General features: G+C 50.5%; 1 protein-coding gene across 1 annotated transcript in view; it reads right to left on the bottom strand.

Annotated features, from left to right (window-relative positions):
- CYTH1 (cytohesin 1) overlaps positions 1-7,322 on the bottom strand; it is a 109,856-nt gene extending 102,534 nt beyond the window's left edge. Inside the window, exon 1 of the mRNA XM_030922524.1 lies at positions 7,201-7,322. Within this exon, the coding sequence (XP_030778384.1) occupies positions 7,201-7,222 (22 nt within the window). The 5' untranslated portion in view covers positions 7,223-7,322. The remainder of the gene's footprint in view (positions 1-7,200) is intronic.
- Between the last annotated feature and the right edge of the window lie 8,331 nt (positions 7,323-15,653).

Below are 15,653 nucleotides of genomic sequence, written 5' to 3'. Positions count from 1 at the left end.
CCATCTGCCCTCAGACAGCCCGCCATCTGTGGCTGGCATAATGGCCCTCGACTTGCTCCTGCTTTCCCTCTGTGCCACCAGGCACCCACCCCTGCAGTGACCCCAGCTCCCGAGGCATCACACCATCCACAGACCACAGGGTTAGTCCTCCTGAGGTCCCCCTGTGCCTTACGACACCACACCTAAGCAGGCACAGAAACCAGGCTGAACACCCCCACAGTCTCCAGTGGCCCATGAGGCTTACGGGGAACGATGGGGGTAGGGGAAGGGGAGACATGGACAGAAGTTACTGATTAAAAGTGATCTTGAAAGCCTCGGGTGCCAGGAGTCTTTTTTCTTTTTACCCCTGCCCTGAGTATTCCCTCATATCCTTCCCTCAAAGGCCAAAGCCAGAGACAGTAGATACGTTTTTATGCAATTGTACCTCAATGCTTCCTGAAATATGCGAATGAACAATTTTCTTGAATGTCTTACCCCACCACTCTTCCTCTACACAGAAAGTGAAACCTAGTGTTTTTAACTCTTGCTGAAAACACTGATATTTTAACTTAAAATTAGTTCTATCTTTCTTGCTTTAGATAATGAATTAGTTCCACCTTTCCTGCTTTAGATAATCAATCTGGGAACTCAATATAAAAATCACATCAAAGGCAAATAAAAAGTAAGGTAGTTCAGACGCTGAATAAGTAAAGGACATTTGCAGACCTCTCTTCCTTTTCATTTGAAAACTCACCTAAAAATTATTTTAAAATTCTCTGTTGACAACTTCCCTAATTGAAGCTAACTTCTTGAAAGGAACAAAAATAAGACATGCATTTGCTATAATGAACATGATAGACCCCAGCAACTTTCATTTTAAATGTTTATATAGAAATTATGCCTAAAGGCTGGGCACAGTGGCTGCTCATGCCTGTAATCCCAGCACTTTGGGAGGCTGAGGCAGGCAGATCACCTGAGGTCAGCAGTTTCAGACCAGCCTGGCCAACATGTAGGCCCTGTCTCTACTAAAAATACAAAAATTAGCCGAGTGTGGTGGCACGCGCCTGTAATCCCAGCTACTTGGGAAGCTGAGACAGGAGAATTGCGTGAACCCAGGAGGCAGAAGTTGCGGTGAGCTAAGATCACGCCACTGCACTCCAGCCTGGGCAACAGAGTAAGACTCTGTCTCAACAACAACAAAAAAAGAAATTATGCTTAAAAAGGAAGTTCATAAATGAATCACGGCAACTGCAGTCATTAGCCCCAAAATGATGACCATTACAGAGCAGCAGGATGAACATACTCTCTGGAAAATCCCTCAAATACCCCCTTAAAGTGCATTACATGTGGCTTTCTGGTTACAACCCTGAACATTATTACACAGAAATATATACCGGTAACAGCACATACAAGCCAGGCACAGTGACTCACACCTGTAATCCTGGCACTTTGGGAGGTTGAGGTGGGCAGATCACTTGAGGCCAGGAGTTCGAGAACAGCCTGGCCAACACGGTGAAACCCCACCTCTACTAAAAATACAAAAAAATTAGCCAAGCATGGTGGCACACGCCCATAGTCCCAACTACTCAGGAGGCTAAGGCACGAGAATCGTTTGAACCCGGGAGGCAGAGGTTGCAGTGAGTCAAGATCATGCCACTGGACTCCAGTCTGGAAAACAGAGCGAGACTCTGTCTAAAAAAAAAAAAGTACACACAGTATGCATGTTATAAAGAGAATGTATGCAAAATTTAATTTTTACATTTTTTTTTCTTTTTCCTGAGCACAACAGTATTTCCTGTAAGTTAATGGTTTGGCTGGTGGGACGCCACAGTGCCATAAACAGTTTTTTTTTTTAAAAAAAAAGAAACCAGTAGGCCGGGTGCGGTGGCTCTTACCTGTAATCCCAGCACTTTGGGAGGCCTAGGCAGGCGAATCACGAGGTCGGGAGTTCAAGACCAGCCTGACCAACATGGAGAAACCCTGTCTCTACTAAAAATACACAATTAGCCGGGCGTGGTGGCGCATGCCTGTAATCTCAACTACTTGGGAGGCTGAGGCAGGAGAATTGCTTGAACTCAGGAGGCGGAGGTTGCGGTGAGCCGAAATCGCACCATTGCACTCCAGCCTGGGCAACAAGAGTGAAACTCTGTCTCAAAAATAAATAAATGAACCAGTAAAAACATATCCCACATAGGTGTAGTCTGAACCACACTGTCCCTATCTCGTGAATACAAAAGAGTACTGGAGTTGAGAAAGCCTTTTTGTTGGTTTTTGAAATTGTCTTTAATTGAACAGAGAAACTCTAAGACTCTCTTTCTACAGCATATTATCAATGAGCTGTGTTCCAAAAGTTCTTTAATACTAAAAGGTAGCTAGGAAATTACAATGCATTTCCCTCAAGAAAGAATTCTAAGGCCCGGTGCAGTGACTCACACCTGTAATCCCAGCACTTTGGAAGGCTCAGGCAGGCAGATCTCGAGGTCAGGAGATCGAGACCATCCTGGCTAACACAGTGAAATCCCATCTCTACTAAAAATACAAAAAAAAAAAAAAAAAAGAAAAAGATTTCTAAAAACAATGGTACCTGTCCTAGGCTGATTCACAAAACATTACCAACTTACACGGCAGGGACAGGGGCAAAAGCAGAGGAAGCACTGTTGAAATAGCATACAAAGTTAACACTGTAAGAAATGTTTCTCATTATTTTGAAAACCAAATATTAAGGTTTAGGCTGGGCGTGGTGGCTCACGCCTGTAATCCCAGCACTTTGAGCGGTTGAAGCAGGCGGATCAACTGAGGTCAGGAGTTCCAGACCAGCCCGGCCAACCCCGTCTTTACTAAAAATACAAAAATTAGCCAGATGTGATAGCATGTGCCTGTAGTACCCCCTACTCAGGAAGCTGAGGAAGGAGAATCGCTTGAACCCAGGAGGTAGAAGCTGCAGTGAGCTGAGATTGTGCCATTGTACTCCAGCCTGGGTGACAGAGCAAGACTGTCTCAAAAAAAAAAAAAAAAAAAAAAAGAAAGAAAAGAAAAGAAAAAAAAATTAAGGTTTAAAAAGTTTACTTAGGGCCAGGAGTGGTGGCTCACGCCTATAATCCCAGCACTTTGGGAGGCCAAGGCAGTCGGATCACTTGAGGTCAGGAGTTTAAGACCAGCCTCAGCCGGGCGCGGTGGCTCAAGCCTGTAATCCCAGCACTTTGGGAGGCTGAGACGGGCGGATCACAAGGTCAGGAGATGGAGACCATCCTGGCTAACACGGTGAAACCCCGTCTCTACTAAAAAAATACAAAAAACTAGCCAGGCGAGGTGGCGGGCGCCTATAGTCCCAGCTACTCGGGAGGCTGAGGCAGGAGAATGGCGTGAACCCGAAAGGCGGAGCTTGCAGTGAGCTGAGATCCGGCCACTGCACTCCAGTTTGGGCGACAAAGCGAGACTCCGTCTCAAAAAAAAAAAAAGACCAGCCTGGCCAACATGGTGAAACCCCATTTCTACTAAAAATACAAAAATCAGCCAGATGTGGTGGCAGGCGCCTGTAATCCCAGCTACTCGGGAGGCTGAGGTAGGAGAATCACTTGAACCCAGGAGGCAGAGGTTGCAGTGAACCAAGATTGCGTCACTGCACTCCAGCCTGGGCAACAGAGTGAGACTCCATCTCAAAAAAAAAAAAGAAAGAAAGAAAGAAAGAAAAAAAAAAGAAGTTTAATTAGGCCTGGCACAGTGGCTCATGCCTATAATCCCAACACTTTCAGAGGCCGAGGCGGGAGGATGGTTTTAGAACAGCCTGAGCAACATAGTGAGACTCTGCATCTATTTTAAAAAATAAAAATAAAAAGTTTGTTTAGAAGAAAACAATGGAAGTTCTGAGGTGACGTCTGAACACGTCATGCTATATGCTTTATAAATCCATCACACACATTTCCTTTTACAGTGTGGGATTTGGTCAAGGTAAATTCTTTGTGAAACCTATGAGGGAAATGGACAGTTCTGGAGACTAACACAAACCTTTAAGAACTTAGGAGTCTTATTCTTCGTATGATCATCTTACACCATCAGGTGCTTTTTGTGTGGTGACCCTATGGATGGGGAATCTCCTTTAATTCAATCTTTTTAGTTCCTCCAAAATAAAAGGATGATATTTAAAACTAGAAAGGGGAATAGGCCGGGCATGGTGGCTCACGCCTGTAATCCCAGCACTTTGGGAGGCCTAGGCAGGTGGATCACCTGAGGTCAGGAGTTTGTGACCAGCCTGACCAACATGGAGAAACCCTGTCTCTACTAAAAATACAACATTAGCCGGGCGTGGTGGCACATGTCTGTAATCCCAGGTACTCAGGAGGCTGAGGCAGGAGAATCGCTTGAACCTGGGAGGCAGAGGTTGCAATGAGCCGAGACTGCGCCATTGCACTCCAGCCTGGGCAACAAGAATGTAACTCCGTCTCAAAAAAAAAAAAAAAGGAAGGGGAAGAATAAACTTACAAACTTTGTCATCTTGGTGTGTGGCAGACAGAATAATAGCCCCTAAAGATGTCCAGGTCCTAATCCCCAGAACTTGTGAATAGGTTACCTCACTTGGCAGAAGGGGAATTAAGGTAACAGATGGAATTAAGGTTGCTAATCTTTATCTTTGATTATCCAGGTGGGTCCACTGCAATCACAAGGATCTTAATAAGAGGGAGGTAGGAGGTTGAGAGAAATGAGAAGATGCTACCTGCTGGCTTTGAAGATGGAAAGGGGTACTATGAACCATGGAACACAGGTGGCCTCTAGAAGCTGGAAAAGGTAAGGAAATGGGTTCTCCCCGAGCCTCCAGGAAGAACCAGCCTGGTCGACACCTTGGTTTTAGCACAGCGAGACCTATTTTGGACTTCTGACCTGCAGAACCCTGAAACAAATGTATGTTGTTTTGAGCCACCAGGCTTGTGGTAATATAACAGGTATAGGAAACTAACACACCCTGCTTCCATTCACCTCTTTCAAGTGCAAGTGCAAAATGTCATGCCTGGTGGCAAAGCACTCACTGTATGAAAAGCAACCAGACCAAGAGCTTCCTGCCCACTGCAGCAGGCAAGAACACAAGAGAGGCCACGAAAGCCTGGTAGGCAGGACACTGGGATCTGAGGGAAATTAAATGGCAAGAGGAGGCAGAGAAAAGAGCAGCAGGCAAAACTGCTGCCGGCTTCTCAGCAGTGGGCAGGAGTGAAATCTGGAGGGGCTGAACAATCTTTTGGGGCCAGCCAGTGGGTGATTTTTCTTTTAATCACAAAAGGAGGCTGGGAGCAGTGGCTCATGCCTGTAATCCTAACACTTCGGGAGGCCAAGATAGGCACTGGAGTTCACACCAGCCTAGGCAACATAGGGAGACCTCCCTCTCTACAAAAAAAATAAAAATAATTAGCAGGGCGTGGTAGCCTGGGCCTGTAGTCCAGGTTGCTGGAGGGGCTGAGAAGGGAAGTGAGAGGATTGCTTGAGGCCAGGAAGCAGAGCGTGCAGTGAGCTATGGTAGCGCCCCTGCACTCCAGCCTGCGCAAGAGAGCTAGACCCTGTCTCAAAAACAAAACAAAACAAACAACAACAAAAAAGCCGCACATGCTGCTTCTGTTTACTTAGAAGGTAACAAATGGGCCAGGTGTGGTGGCTCACGCCTGTAATCCCAGCACTGTGGCAGGCAGAGGTGGGAGGATTGCTTGGGCCTAGGAGTTCAAGACCAGCTTGGGTAACATGACAAGACCCCATCTTCTAAAAAAATAGAATATTAGGGCTGGGCGCGGTGGCTCACGCCTGTAATCTCAGCACTTTGGGAGGCCTAGGTGGGTGGATCACCTGAGGTCAAAAGTTCAAGACCAGTCTGGCCAACATGGCGAAACCCAATCTCTACTAAAAATACAACAATTAGCCAGGCCTGGTGGCACGTGCCTGTAGTCCCAGCTACTCAGGAGCCTGAAGCAGGAGAATAGCTCAGCTCGCCTGGGAGGCAGAGGTTGCAGTGAGCCGAGATGACGCCACTGCACTCCAGCCTGGGCGACAGAGTGAGACTCTGTCTCAAAAATTAAAATAAAGTAAAAAAAAAATAAAAAATAATAAAATATTAGCCGGGCATGGTGGCGTGCGTGTGGTTCCAGCCACTCAGGAGGCTGACTTGAGCTACGATCACGCTACTATGCTCCAGCCTGGGTGACAGAGCGCGATCCCGTCTCTTAAAAAAAAAGAAAAATGTTCCATTAGTTATTAAACTAGAATTGGGTTCCATTTGGCCACACAGTTCTGCTTTATTTGTACTTTGCTACCAAACCACAAAAGTTCACCACTTGTTCTATTTGCCATTCGTTCTTTTAATTCCTCATGAACAAACTTAACATTAATTAACTACAGCATGTCAAACAACCTTTTGCAACCCCTACAATTTCAAACTCTTGGAGGGAGGCACCCTTGGCTGGGGCCAGCAGCTTCAGTGCGCGGGAGCGAGGGGAGCGGGACAGCGGCTCCGCTTGTCAAGTCTACATTCGGCGGCGGAGCGGCGTCCCCACCGCGGGCCCCTTCGGGCTCCACACCCGCGTCTCGGCAGGCGGCGACGCACCGACCGGCGGCGGCCGGGCCCAGACACCCGTGAGCAGAGCCGTCCCAGAGCCCGGGCCTCGCCGGCGGCGCCGCTCCCCGTTCTCATTTCTGAACAAAGACATGGACCGGGCACAACTCGCTGACGCCGGGAGCGGCCGGAAACTGCGGGGAACCGGGCCCGGCCATCCGCGCGTCCGCTCAGAGCCCCGCAGAGGGGCGGCAGGGCCAGCGACCCCCACCCCTCGGCGCCCCTGGACCCAGACTGCGACCCCTGCCCCGGGGACCCCAGTGACCCCAATGACGCTCATCCCTCAGAGCCCCCGCGATCCTGCCCAGAGACCCCAACGACTCTCATTCCTCCGAGCTCGCGGCGACCCCCGGCCCCGCGAGACCGCGAGCCCAGCCTGTGACCCCCGCCCCGGCCACCTACATCCCTCAGCGCCGCCGGCGACCCCGGCCCCAGCGACCCTCATCCCTCAAAACCCCCTGCGACCCCTGCCCGTGGAGGCCCCGTGCACCGCTCGCCCGCCGGCCGCCCCGGGCTCCGCGTCCCGCACCAGTGTCCCCGGGAAACGCCAGCCGCCGCAGGCGCTGCCTGACGGCCGGGCCCGAAGGAGACTGAGGGCAGCGAGGGCGACGCGTCCGCCGCCAGGGCGCACTGACCGTAGCTGTCGTCCTCCTCCATGGTGCGGGCGCCGGGCTCCGCGCCCCGGCTCTCCGCTCGTGTCCCGCCGCGCCACCCGCGCCCCCACTCGCCTCAGCCCGGCTCGGAGCCCCGCCCCCTGCGCCCGGTGCCCCGCGCCCCGCGCCCCGCCCGCCCGCGCCTGCGCCTGCGCCCGCGCCCGCCCCCTGCCCCCGGCCCGAGGCCCCGCCCCTCGCCCGAGGCCCCGCCTTCCTCCCGCGCGCGCCGCACCCCGGGTACCCGGCCTCCGCCCGAGGCTCCAGCCTGCGCACGCGCGCCCACCCGAGGCTCCTCCCCTGCCCGGCCGCTGGCCCCGCCTCTAGACCACGCCCCCACCGAGGACCCTCCCCGTCCGCCTCCGCGGGGCAGCGAGCAGGTTTCGGTTTCGCAAGGGCGGTGCAAGTACCCGGGGTGCCGGAGTTGCCCTGGCCGCACGAAAGCCCAAGGTCGTGTCCGGCCACTGAAGGGCAGGGTGGTCCTTGCTGACGCCAACCTCGAAGGTCGGACCCGGCCTCAGCTTGCCAGGGAGGGCCAGGTCCTTGGCGAAAGGCCACGAAAGCTATTTGAATTCATTTACTCCTGTGTTCAGAACCTTTACATATTGCATTTCCTAAGTTTACTGCTTCTACTTCCTTTTATTTGTCCTGAAGTTACCTGGGTCAAGATTGAAAGGAGGGCACTTCAAGTCCCAGCGTTTTGGATTTTATTCATTTATTTATTTACTTTCTGGAGACGAGTTTCGCTCTTGTTGCCCAGGCTGGAGTGCAGTGGCGTGATCTCGGCTCACTGCAGCCTCCGCCTCCCGGGTTCAAGAGATTCTCCTGCCCCAGCCTCCTGAGTAGCTCTGATTACAGGCATGTGCCACCACGCCCGACTAATTTTTGTATTTTTGTCGAGACGGGGTTTCGCTATGTTGGCCAGGCTGGTCTGGAACTCCTGACCTCAAATGATCGGCCTGCCAAAGTGCTGGGATTACAGGCATGAGCCACCACGCTTGGCCTTCTGTTTCTTTATGACAGAGGAGAAACCTACTGCTGCAGAATGCCAGCCCCAGAACCCGCCTTTCCCCCTGCAGTCACTTGTGGCTCCTGCACCCTACACAGAACACTCACTGAGAACTCCACAGAAATCCCTGGACTGCTGGGAATTTTTGGATCAACCAAAAAACGGGAGTAAAAGCCACAGAACTCTTTCCTTGTGGGCCCTCCTGTCCTGAGTTTTACTATTTTTCTTTTTTCTTTTTTTTTTTTTGAGACAGGGTCTCACTCGTTGTGTTGCTCAGGCTAGAGTACAGTTGGCACCATGATGACTCCCTGCACCCTCTGCTTCCCGGGCTCAAGCAGTTCTCCCACCTCAGCCTCCTGAGTAGCTGGGACTACAGTCACAGGCCACCACACCTAAGGTTAATTTTTGTGTTTTTTGTAGAGATGGAGGTTGCTAGGTTTCCCAGGCTGGTCTCGAACTCCTGGGCTCAAGAGATCCTTTCTCCTTGGCCTCCCAAAGTACTGGGATTACAGGTGTGAGCCACCATGCCTGGCTGGATTCATGATCTTACCCTTCATTGATTTTACCAGATTGTCCAGTTTTACTGGTGACCTTAGAGTAGGGAGTCACATTTTGACCCTAATGTGCCCTTGGGCTTAGGCGTGTTAAGTCAGAGACCCAGCTGCATTTTGTTCCTCTTGGCCTAGACTTAGGACATTTTTAGAATTGACCCCACATTGACCTGGCAAATCTCAAACCGTCCATCACATGGGGTAATGGAGCACTGAGCCTCTCTCCCAGCATGTGCCATCCTCTCCGTTTCACTCCCTACTTCACTTCTAACCCCAGACTCACCAGAAGGTTCAAGGTATATTCAAGCTGGGTTTCTTCCATTAACAGTATGCAGGTCCCAGCCCACCTCAGCTCTTGCTCAATGACCAGAACTCCAGAAGAAAAGCGATTCAGATGGCATGTTAATTCTTACTATCAGCACTCTAGACTTCTTAGCTGAATTCACCAACTGAATAGATTTGGAGAGGGAGGGATACTGGTATCACTGCTAATCACAGATTAGCAGAGAACATAACTGTTTACAAATTCTGTTCCCTCACATTGTTCCATTAGATTGGTGTTTTTCAGCTGGGTGAAGTGGTTCATGCCTACAACCCCAGTACTTTGGGAGGCCCAGCTAGGAAAACTGCTTCAGGGCGGGAATTAAAGACCAGCCCGAGTAACATAGAGCGACCCTGTCTCTACAAAAAATTAAAAATTGTCGAGCACAGTGGCACATGCCTGTAGTTCTAGCCACTTGGAAAGCTGAGGTGGGAGGGATACCTTGAGCCTGGGAGGTTGAGGCTGCAGTAAGCTATGATTGCACCACTGTGCTCCAGCCTGGGGGACACAGTGAGACCCTGTTACCAAAAAAAAAAAAAAAAAGAGAAGTGCTTTTCAAACAGCAGGTCATGACTCTTAATGATTATGAAACAAATACTTATTAGATGAAAAGAAAATAGAATTTTTTAAAAATTGTAGTCTATCACACGTAATACAGAGACTGTCTGTTCTGGTTCCAAATGAATGCATGCATGTGTTCACTGGGTAGGGCTGTCCCTGACCATGGATCACTGTCAAAGAAACACAGAAGCTGCTCCATTAGATCACATTCGTGATCAGAGATTTTTTTTTTTTTTTTTTTTTTGAGATAGGGTCTCACTGTGTCATCCAGGCTGGAGTGAAGCTGCCCATCTTGGCTCACTGCAGCCTCCATGTAGCTGGGATTACCGCCACGCGCCACCACGCCCAGCTACTTTTTGTGTTTTTAGTAGAGATGGGGTTTCGCCCTGTTGGTCAGGCTGATCTCAAACTCCTAACCTCAGGTGATCCGCCCACCACTGCCTCTCAAAGCATTGGGATTACAGGCGTGAGCCACCACGCCCAGCCAGAGAGGTCCTTTAGTTGTTATCTTTGCATGACATTTGGAAGCTGAGGCTTCAAAAGGAAGCGTCCCTGCAAGCAGGAGTCAAGTCGGCTTCACTCTTGTATCTTGAATTTGCATCCCCAGCCCCTGGAGCATAATGAGAAGGAGCCGGCGGCAGGGAGACAGGAACCACAGGACTCCACTCCAGCTGTGGATTCTAACCCAGACCTCTTCCCCCACATCCACTGATTCTTCAGAGAACCTTTAAAATAGGTTTGGGCTCCCTGCAAGTTTTGCTGTGGTTTGTAAGTCCTTAGTGGTCGATCCACTTGACAACTGATTTTTTTAAGTTGGTACCTTCCTGTGGTATTTTACAGTTTTTGGTTTTGTTTCATTTTTGAGACAGGGTCTCGGTCTGTTGGCCAGACTAGAGTGCAGTGGCTCATGGCTCACTGCAGCCCCCACCTCCCAGCCTCCATTGATCTTCCCACCTCAGCCTCCTGAGTAGCTGAGACTACAGTTGCACGCCACCACACCCAGCTAATATTTTATTTTTAATGTTTTTTTAGAGACAGGGTCTTGCCATGTTGTCCAGGCTGGTCGCAAAATCCTGGGCTCAAGTGATCCACCCACCTTGGTCTCCCAAAGTGCTGGGATTACAGGCATGAGCTGCTGCCCCTGGCCACCCTCTGGTATCTTCCACTGTTCCTGGCTTGTACCACCCTAAACTCTTGTTACAGTCTTTTGTTATGTTGGGTTAGGCCTCAGGGAACAATCTCTCTGGCCTTCTCTTGTTCTTTCACCCGCCCCAAGGCAGGACTTTAATCTTGCCCACCTTTTGATTGTGGGTCTTAAGACCCTCCCCAGAAAGGGTCCTGCTCTGTGCCCTGGGGAATGGAAGCTTCCATAAAAACCCAAAATGACTGGGCCAGGATAGCTGAACATGTGGAGGTTCCTGGAGGGTGGGGCCTAGGGAGGGCTTGGAAGCCCTGTGCCCCTTCCCCATCTCTACATCTGTATCCTTTGCAATATCCTTTATAATAAACCACTAAATGGCTGGGTGCGGCGGCTCACACCTATAATCCCAGCACTTTGGGAGGCGAGTGGATCACCTGAGGCCAGGAGTTCGAGACCAGCCTGGCCAACATGGTGAAACCCGTCTCTACTAAAAATACCAAAACTAGTCTGGCGTGGTGGCGGGCACCTGTAATCCCAGCTACTCGGGGGGCTGAGGCAGGAGAATCGCTTGAACCCGGGATGTGGAGGTTGCAATGAGCCAAGATCACACCATCACACTCCAGCCTGGGGGACGAGAGCGAGTCTTTGTCTCAAAAAAAAAAAAAAAAAAAAAAACAACCCGCGAAATGTGTTTCCTTAAGTTCTGTGAGTGGCTCCAGCAAATTAATCAAACCCAAAGAGGGGGAATCATAGAAATTCCAAGTTTAAGCTGGTCGCTCAGAACTGCCAGAGGCCCAGACTTGTGACTGGTGTCACAAGTGCAGTCTTGGGGACTGAGCCCTCAACCTGTGAGATCGGAGCTCACTCCAGATAGAGTCTGAATTGCACTGGATTAGAGGACCCCCGGGTGGTGTCCACTGCTTGATATATGGGGATAAACCCCCATGCCTCTGGGCAGAGCAGTCTTCTATGAGGATGGTCATGAGGTGAGAGCAGACTATAGTTTGAGAGTTTTCCCGAAATATTCCCCCTTCAGCTTCCCTGCCTTGCCTAATCTCAAAAAGAATTAGAAAGGTTTTAAACAGAGGTAACCCAAAATACATTTTTCCTATGCTTATACCATGGTTTTATTTTATTTATTTATTTATTTTTTGAGATGGAGTCTTGCTGTGTTGCCCAGGCTGGAGTACAGTGGCTCGATCTCGGCTCACTGCAAGCTCCACCTCCCGGGTTCATGCCATTCTCCTGCCTCAGCCTCCTGAGTAGCTGGGACGATAGGTGCCCGCCACCACGCCTGGCTAATTTTTTTGTATTTTTTTTAACATAGACGGGGTTTCACCGTGTTGGCCAGGATGGTCTCGATCTCCTGACCTTGTGATCTGCCCGCCTCAGCCTCCCAAAGTGCTGGAATTACAGGTGTGAGCCACTGCGCCAGCCGTTTGATTTTTTTTATTTTTTATTTTTTAATTGAAACAGAGTCTCGCTCTGTCGCCCAGGCTGGAGTGCAATGGCACATGATCTCGGCTCACTGCAACCTCTGCCTCCCAGGTTCAAGTGATTCTCGTGCCTCGGCCTCCCGAGTAGCTGGAATTACAGGCACACACTACCACGTCTGGCTAATTTTTGTATTTCTAGTAAAGACTGGGTTTCACCATGTTGCCCAGGCTGGTCTTGAACTCCTGACCTCAGGTGATCCACCCACCTCAGCCTCCCAAAGTGCTGGGATTACAGGTGTGAGTCACCATGCCCAGTCCTATACTATGGTTTTAAAACATCTTCAGGAACCAACTCAAAGTTCGTCAATAGCAAACAGGTTAACTATATTAGGATCCTTTCATACAAGGGAGCATTCCCAGGTTTCAAGAGATAGAAGCAGATTTCTGTATTACCAACAGAAGACAGTTTCCAAGCTATAAGTGAAAAAAGCAGTCAGAACAGTGGTATATAATACAGAACCATTTGTAATCAAAATCCATGTATACATGCTATAGGTTTACAGATGTATATTCAGTCACTGAACAAATCTCTGTTAGGGGCGCTGTTCATGTGTTGGGAACACACAGGGCAATGAAGAGCAGCTGGAAAGCCCCAAGCTCTAGAGGCTTCCACTCGTGAATCAGCACTGCCTCATCATCCGTGGGGTAGAGACTGGGAGCCACATTTACCTCTGAGAAGAGAACCTTTCCATACTGTTATGGGTTGAGTCATGTCTCAACAAGATATGTTGCTTGCTGCAACCTCCAGCTCCTGGGTTCAAGCAATTCTTCTGCCTCAGCTTCACAAGTAGCTGGGATTACAGGCACCTGCCACCATGCCTGGCTAATTTTTTTTTTTTTTTTTTTTTTTTTTTTTTGAGACGGAGTCTTGCTCTGTCGCTGAGGCTGGAGTGCAGCAGCACAATCTCAGCTCACTGCAAGCTCCGCCTCCCGGGTTCACGCCATTCTCCTGCCTCAGCCTCCCAAGTAGCTGGGACTACAGGCGCCCGCCACCTCGCCCAGCTAGTTGTTTGTATTTTTAGTAGAGACGGGGTTTCACCGTGTTAGCCAGGATTGGTCTCCATCTTCTGACCTTGTGATCCGCCCACCTCAGCCTCCCAAAGTGCTGGGATTACAGGCGTGAGCCACCGCACCCGACCAGATTCATTATTTTAATTTTCACAGTAAACTTTTAGAGCTGTTTACCATATAGATACTATGCTTCACTGTACCTTCCAACTCTTCTGAATGCCCACATTTTATCTGGTTCCTTTTACTTTCCTTTTTTTTTTTTTTTGCAGACAGAGTCTCACTGTGTCGCCAGGCTGGAGTGCAGTGGTGCAATCTCGGCTCACTGCAACCTCCACCTCCCAGGTTCAAGCGATTCTCCTGCCTCAGCCTCCCGAGTAGCTGGAGGTGGCGCATGCCACCACACCCAGCTAATTTTTGTATTTTTAGTAGAGACGGAGTTTCATCATGTTGGCCAGGATGGTCTCGATCTCCTGACCTCATGATCCGCCCGCCTCAGCCTCCCAAAGTGCTGGGATTACAGGCATGAGACACTGCACCCGGCCCTGGTTCCTTTTTCTAAAACAAGGAATTCTATTTCGTTACCTTTATGTTCTCCCAGCTGGTTGAGTGTGGCAGTGGGGGTGCCCAGCTTCCGGAAGTGCAAGCTGGAGGATCTCAGAAGAAAGGCAGGACCGATGCCCACCCCGACCCTGTGTGCTACAGGAACAATAGACAGCTCACCCCCATCTGCTAGAAGGCATGAAGGAAGGAAGGGCCAAGGGCGAGATGTGGAGGGACTCACGTCCATGGGGTAGGTATTGCTGAGGCCATCAGAACACCAGACACCAGGTCGGGCATGGTGGCTCACACCTGTAATCCCAGCACTTTGGGAGGCAAATCACGAGGTCAGGAGTTCGAGACCAATCTGGCCAACATGGTGAAATCCCGTCTCTACTAAAAATACAAAAAAGTAGCCAAGCGTGGTGGCGGGCGCCTGTAATCTCAGCTACTCGGGAGGCTGAGGCAGGAGAATCTCTTCAACCTGGGAGGCAGAGATTGCAGTGAGCTGAGATTGCACCACTGTTGCCCAGGTGACAGTGCAAGACTCCGTCTCAAAAAAAAAAACAAAAAAACAAACAAAAAAACACCACCAGACACCAGGACATCATCTATGGCCTCCCCTCCACCAAGGGGAGAATTGTCAGCCACTACCTGATGTCATTCCCCTCTGCCAAGACCAGAATGCTGCCTATTGCCAGAGGTGGGGACAGGAGGGACACTGAGGACTGAGATGTCTGGGGATAACACTGGCTTCATGAAAGAGATATGAGGCTAGGTGTGGTGGCTCATGCCTGTAATCCCAGCACTTTGGGAGGCCGAGGCGGGCAGATCACGAGGTCAGGAGTTCGAGACCAGCCTGGCCTATATGGCGAAACCCCATCTCTATTAAAAGTACAAAAATTAGCCAGGCATGATGGCACGCACCTGTAGTCCCAGCTACTTGGGAGGCTGAGGCAGAAGAATCGCTTGAACCTGGGAGGTGGAGGTTGCAGTGAGCTGAGATTGCGCCATTACACTCCAGCCTGGGCAAGAAGAGCGAAACTCGGTCTCAAAAAAAAAAAAAAGGCCGGACGCGGTGGCTCAAGCCTGTAATCCCAGCACTTTGGGAGGCCGAGACAGGCTGATCACAAGGTCAGGAGATCGAGACCATCCTGGCTAACCCGGTGAAACCCCGTCTCTACTAAAAAATACAAAAAAAAAAAAAACTAGCCGGGCGAGGTGGCAGTGGCAGGCGCCTGTAGTCCCAGCTACTCGGGAGGCTGAGGCAGGAGAATGGCGTAAACCTGGGAGGCGGAGCTTGCAGTGAGCTGAGATCCGGCCACTGCACTCCAGCCCGGGCGACAGAGCGAGACTCCATCTCAAAAAAAAAAAAAAAAAGAGGCCAGGCGTGGTGGCTCAAGCCTGTAATCCCAGCATTTTGGGAGGCCGAGACGGGCGGATCACGAGGTCAGGAGATCGAGACCATCCTGGCTAACACGGTGAAACCCCGTCTCTACTAAAAAAATACAAAAAAAGCTAGCCGGGCGAGGTGGCGGGCGCCTGTAGTCCCAGCTACTCCGGAGGCTGAGGCAGGAGAATGGCGTGAGCCCGGGAGGCGGAGCTTGCAGTGAGCTGAGATCCGGCCACTGCACTCCAGCCCGGGCGACAGAGCGAGACTCCATCTCAAAAAAAAAAAAAAAAAAAAAGAGAGAGAGAGAGAGATGAGGCTCAACTGGGCATGCCAGCCTTCACTTGCCCAATCACTGTGCAAGTGATTTGTACACCCTGAGACCAAGTGAAAGGGATGACCTCGAGGTAGCAGCTTTTC

The sequence above is a fragment of the Rhinopithecus roxellana genome, chromosome 19 (genome assembly GCF_007565055.1).
Source record: "Rhinopithecus roxellana isolate Shanxi Qingling chromosome 19, ASM756505v1, whole genome shotgun sequence".
NCBI lineage: Eukaryota > Metazoa > Chordata > Mammalia > Primates > Cercopithecidae > Rhinopithecus > Rhinopithecus roxellana.
This window is presented reverse-complemented; position numbering and strand designations above follow the sequence as displayed.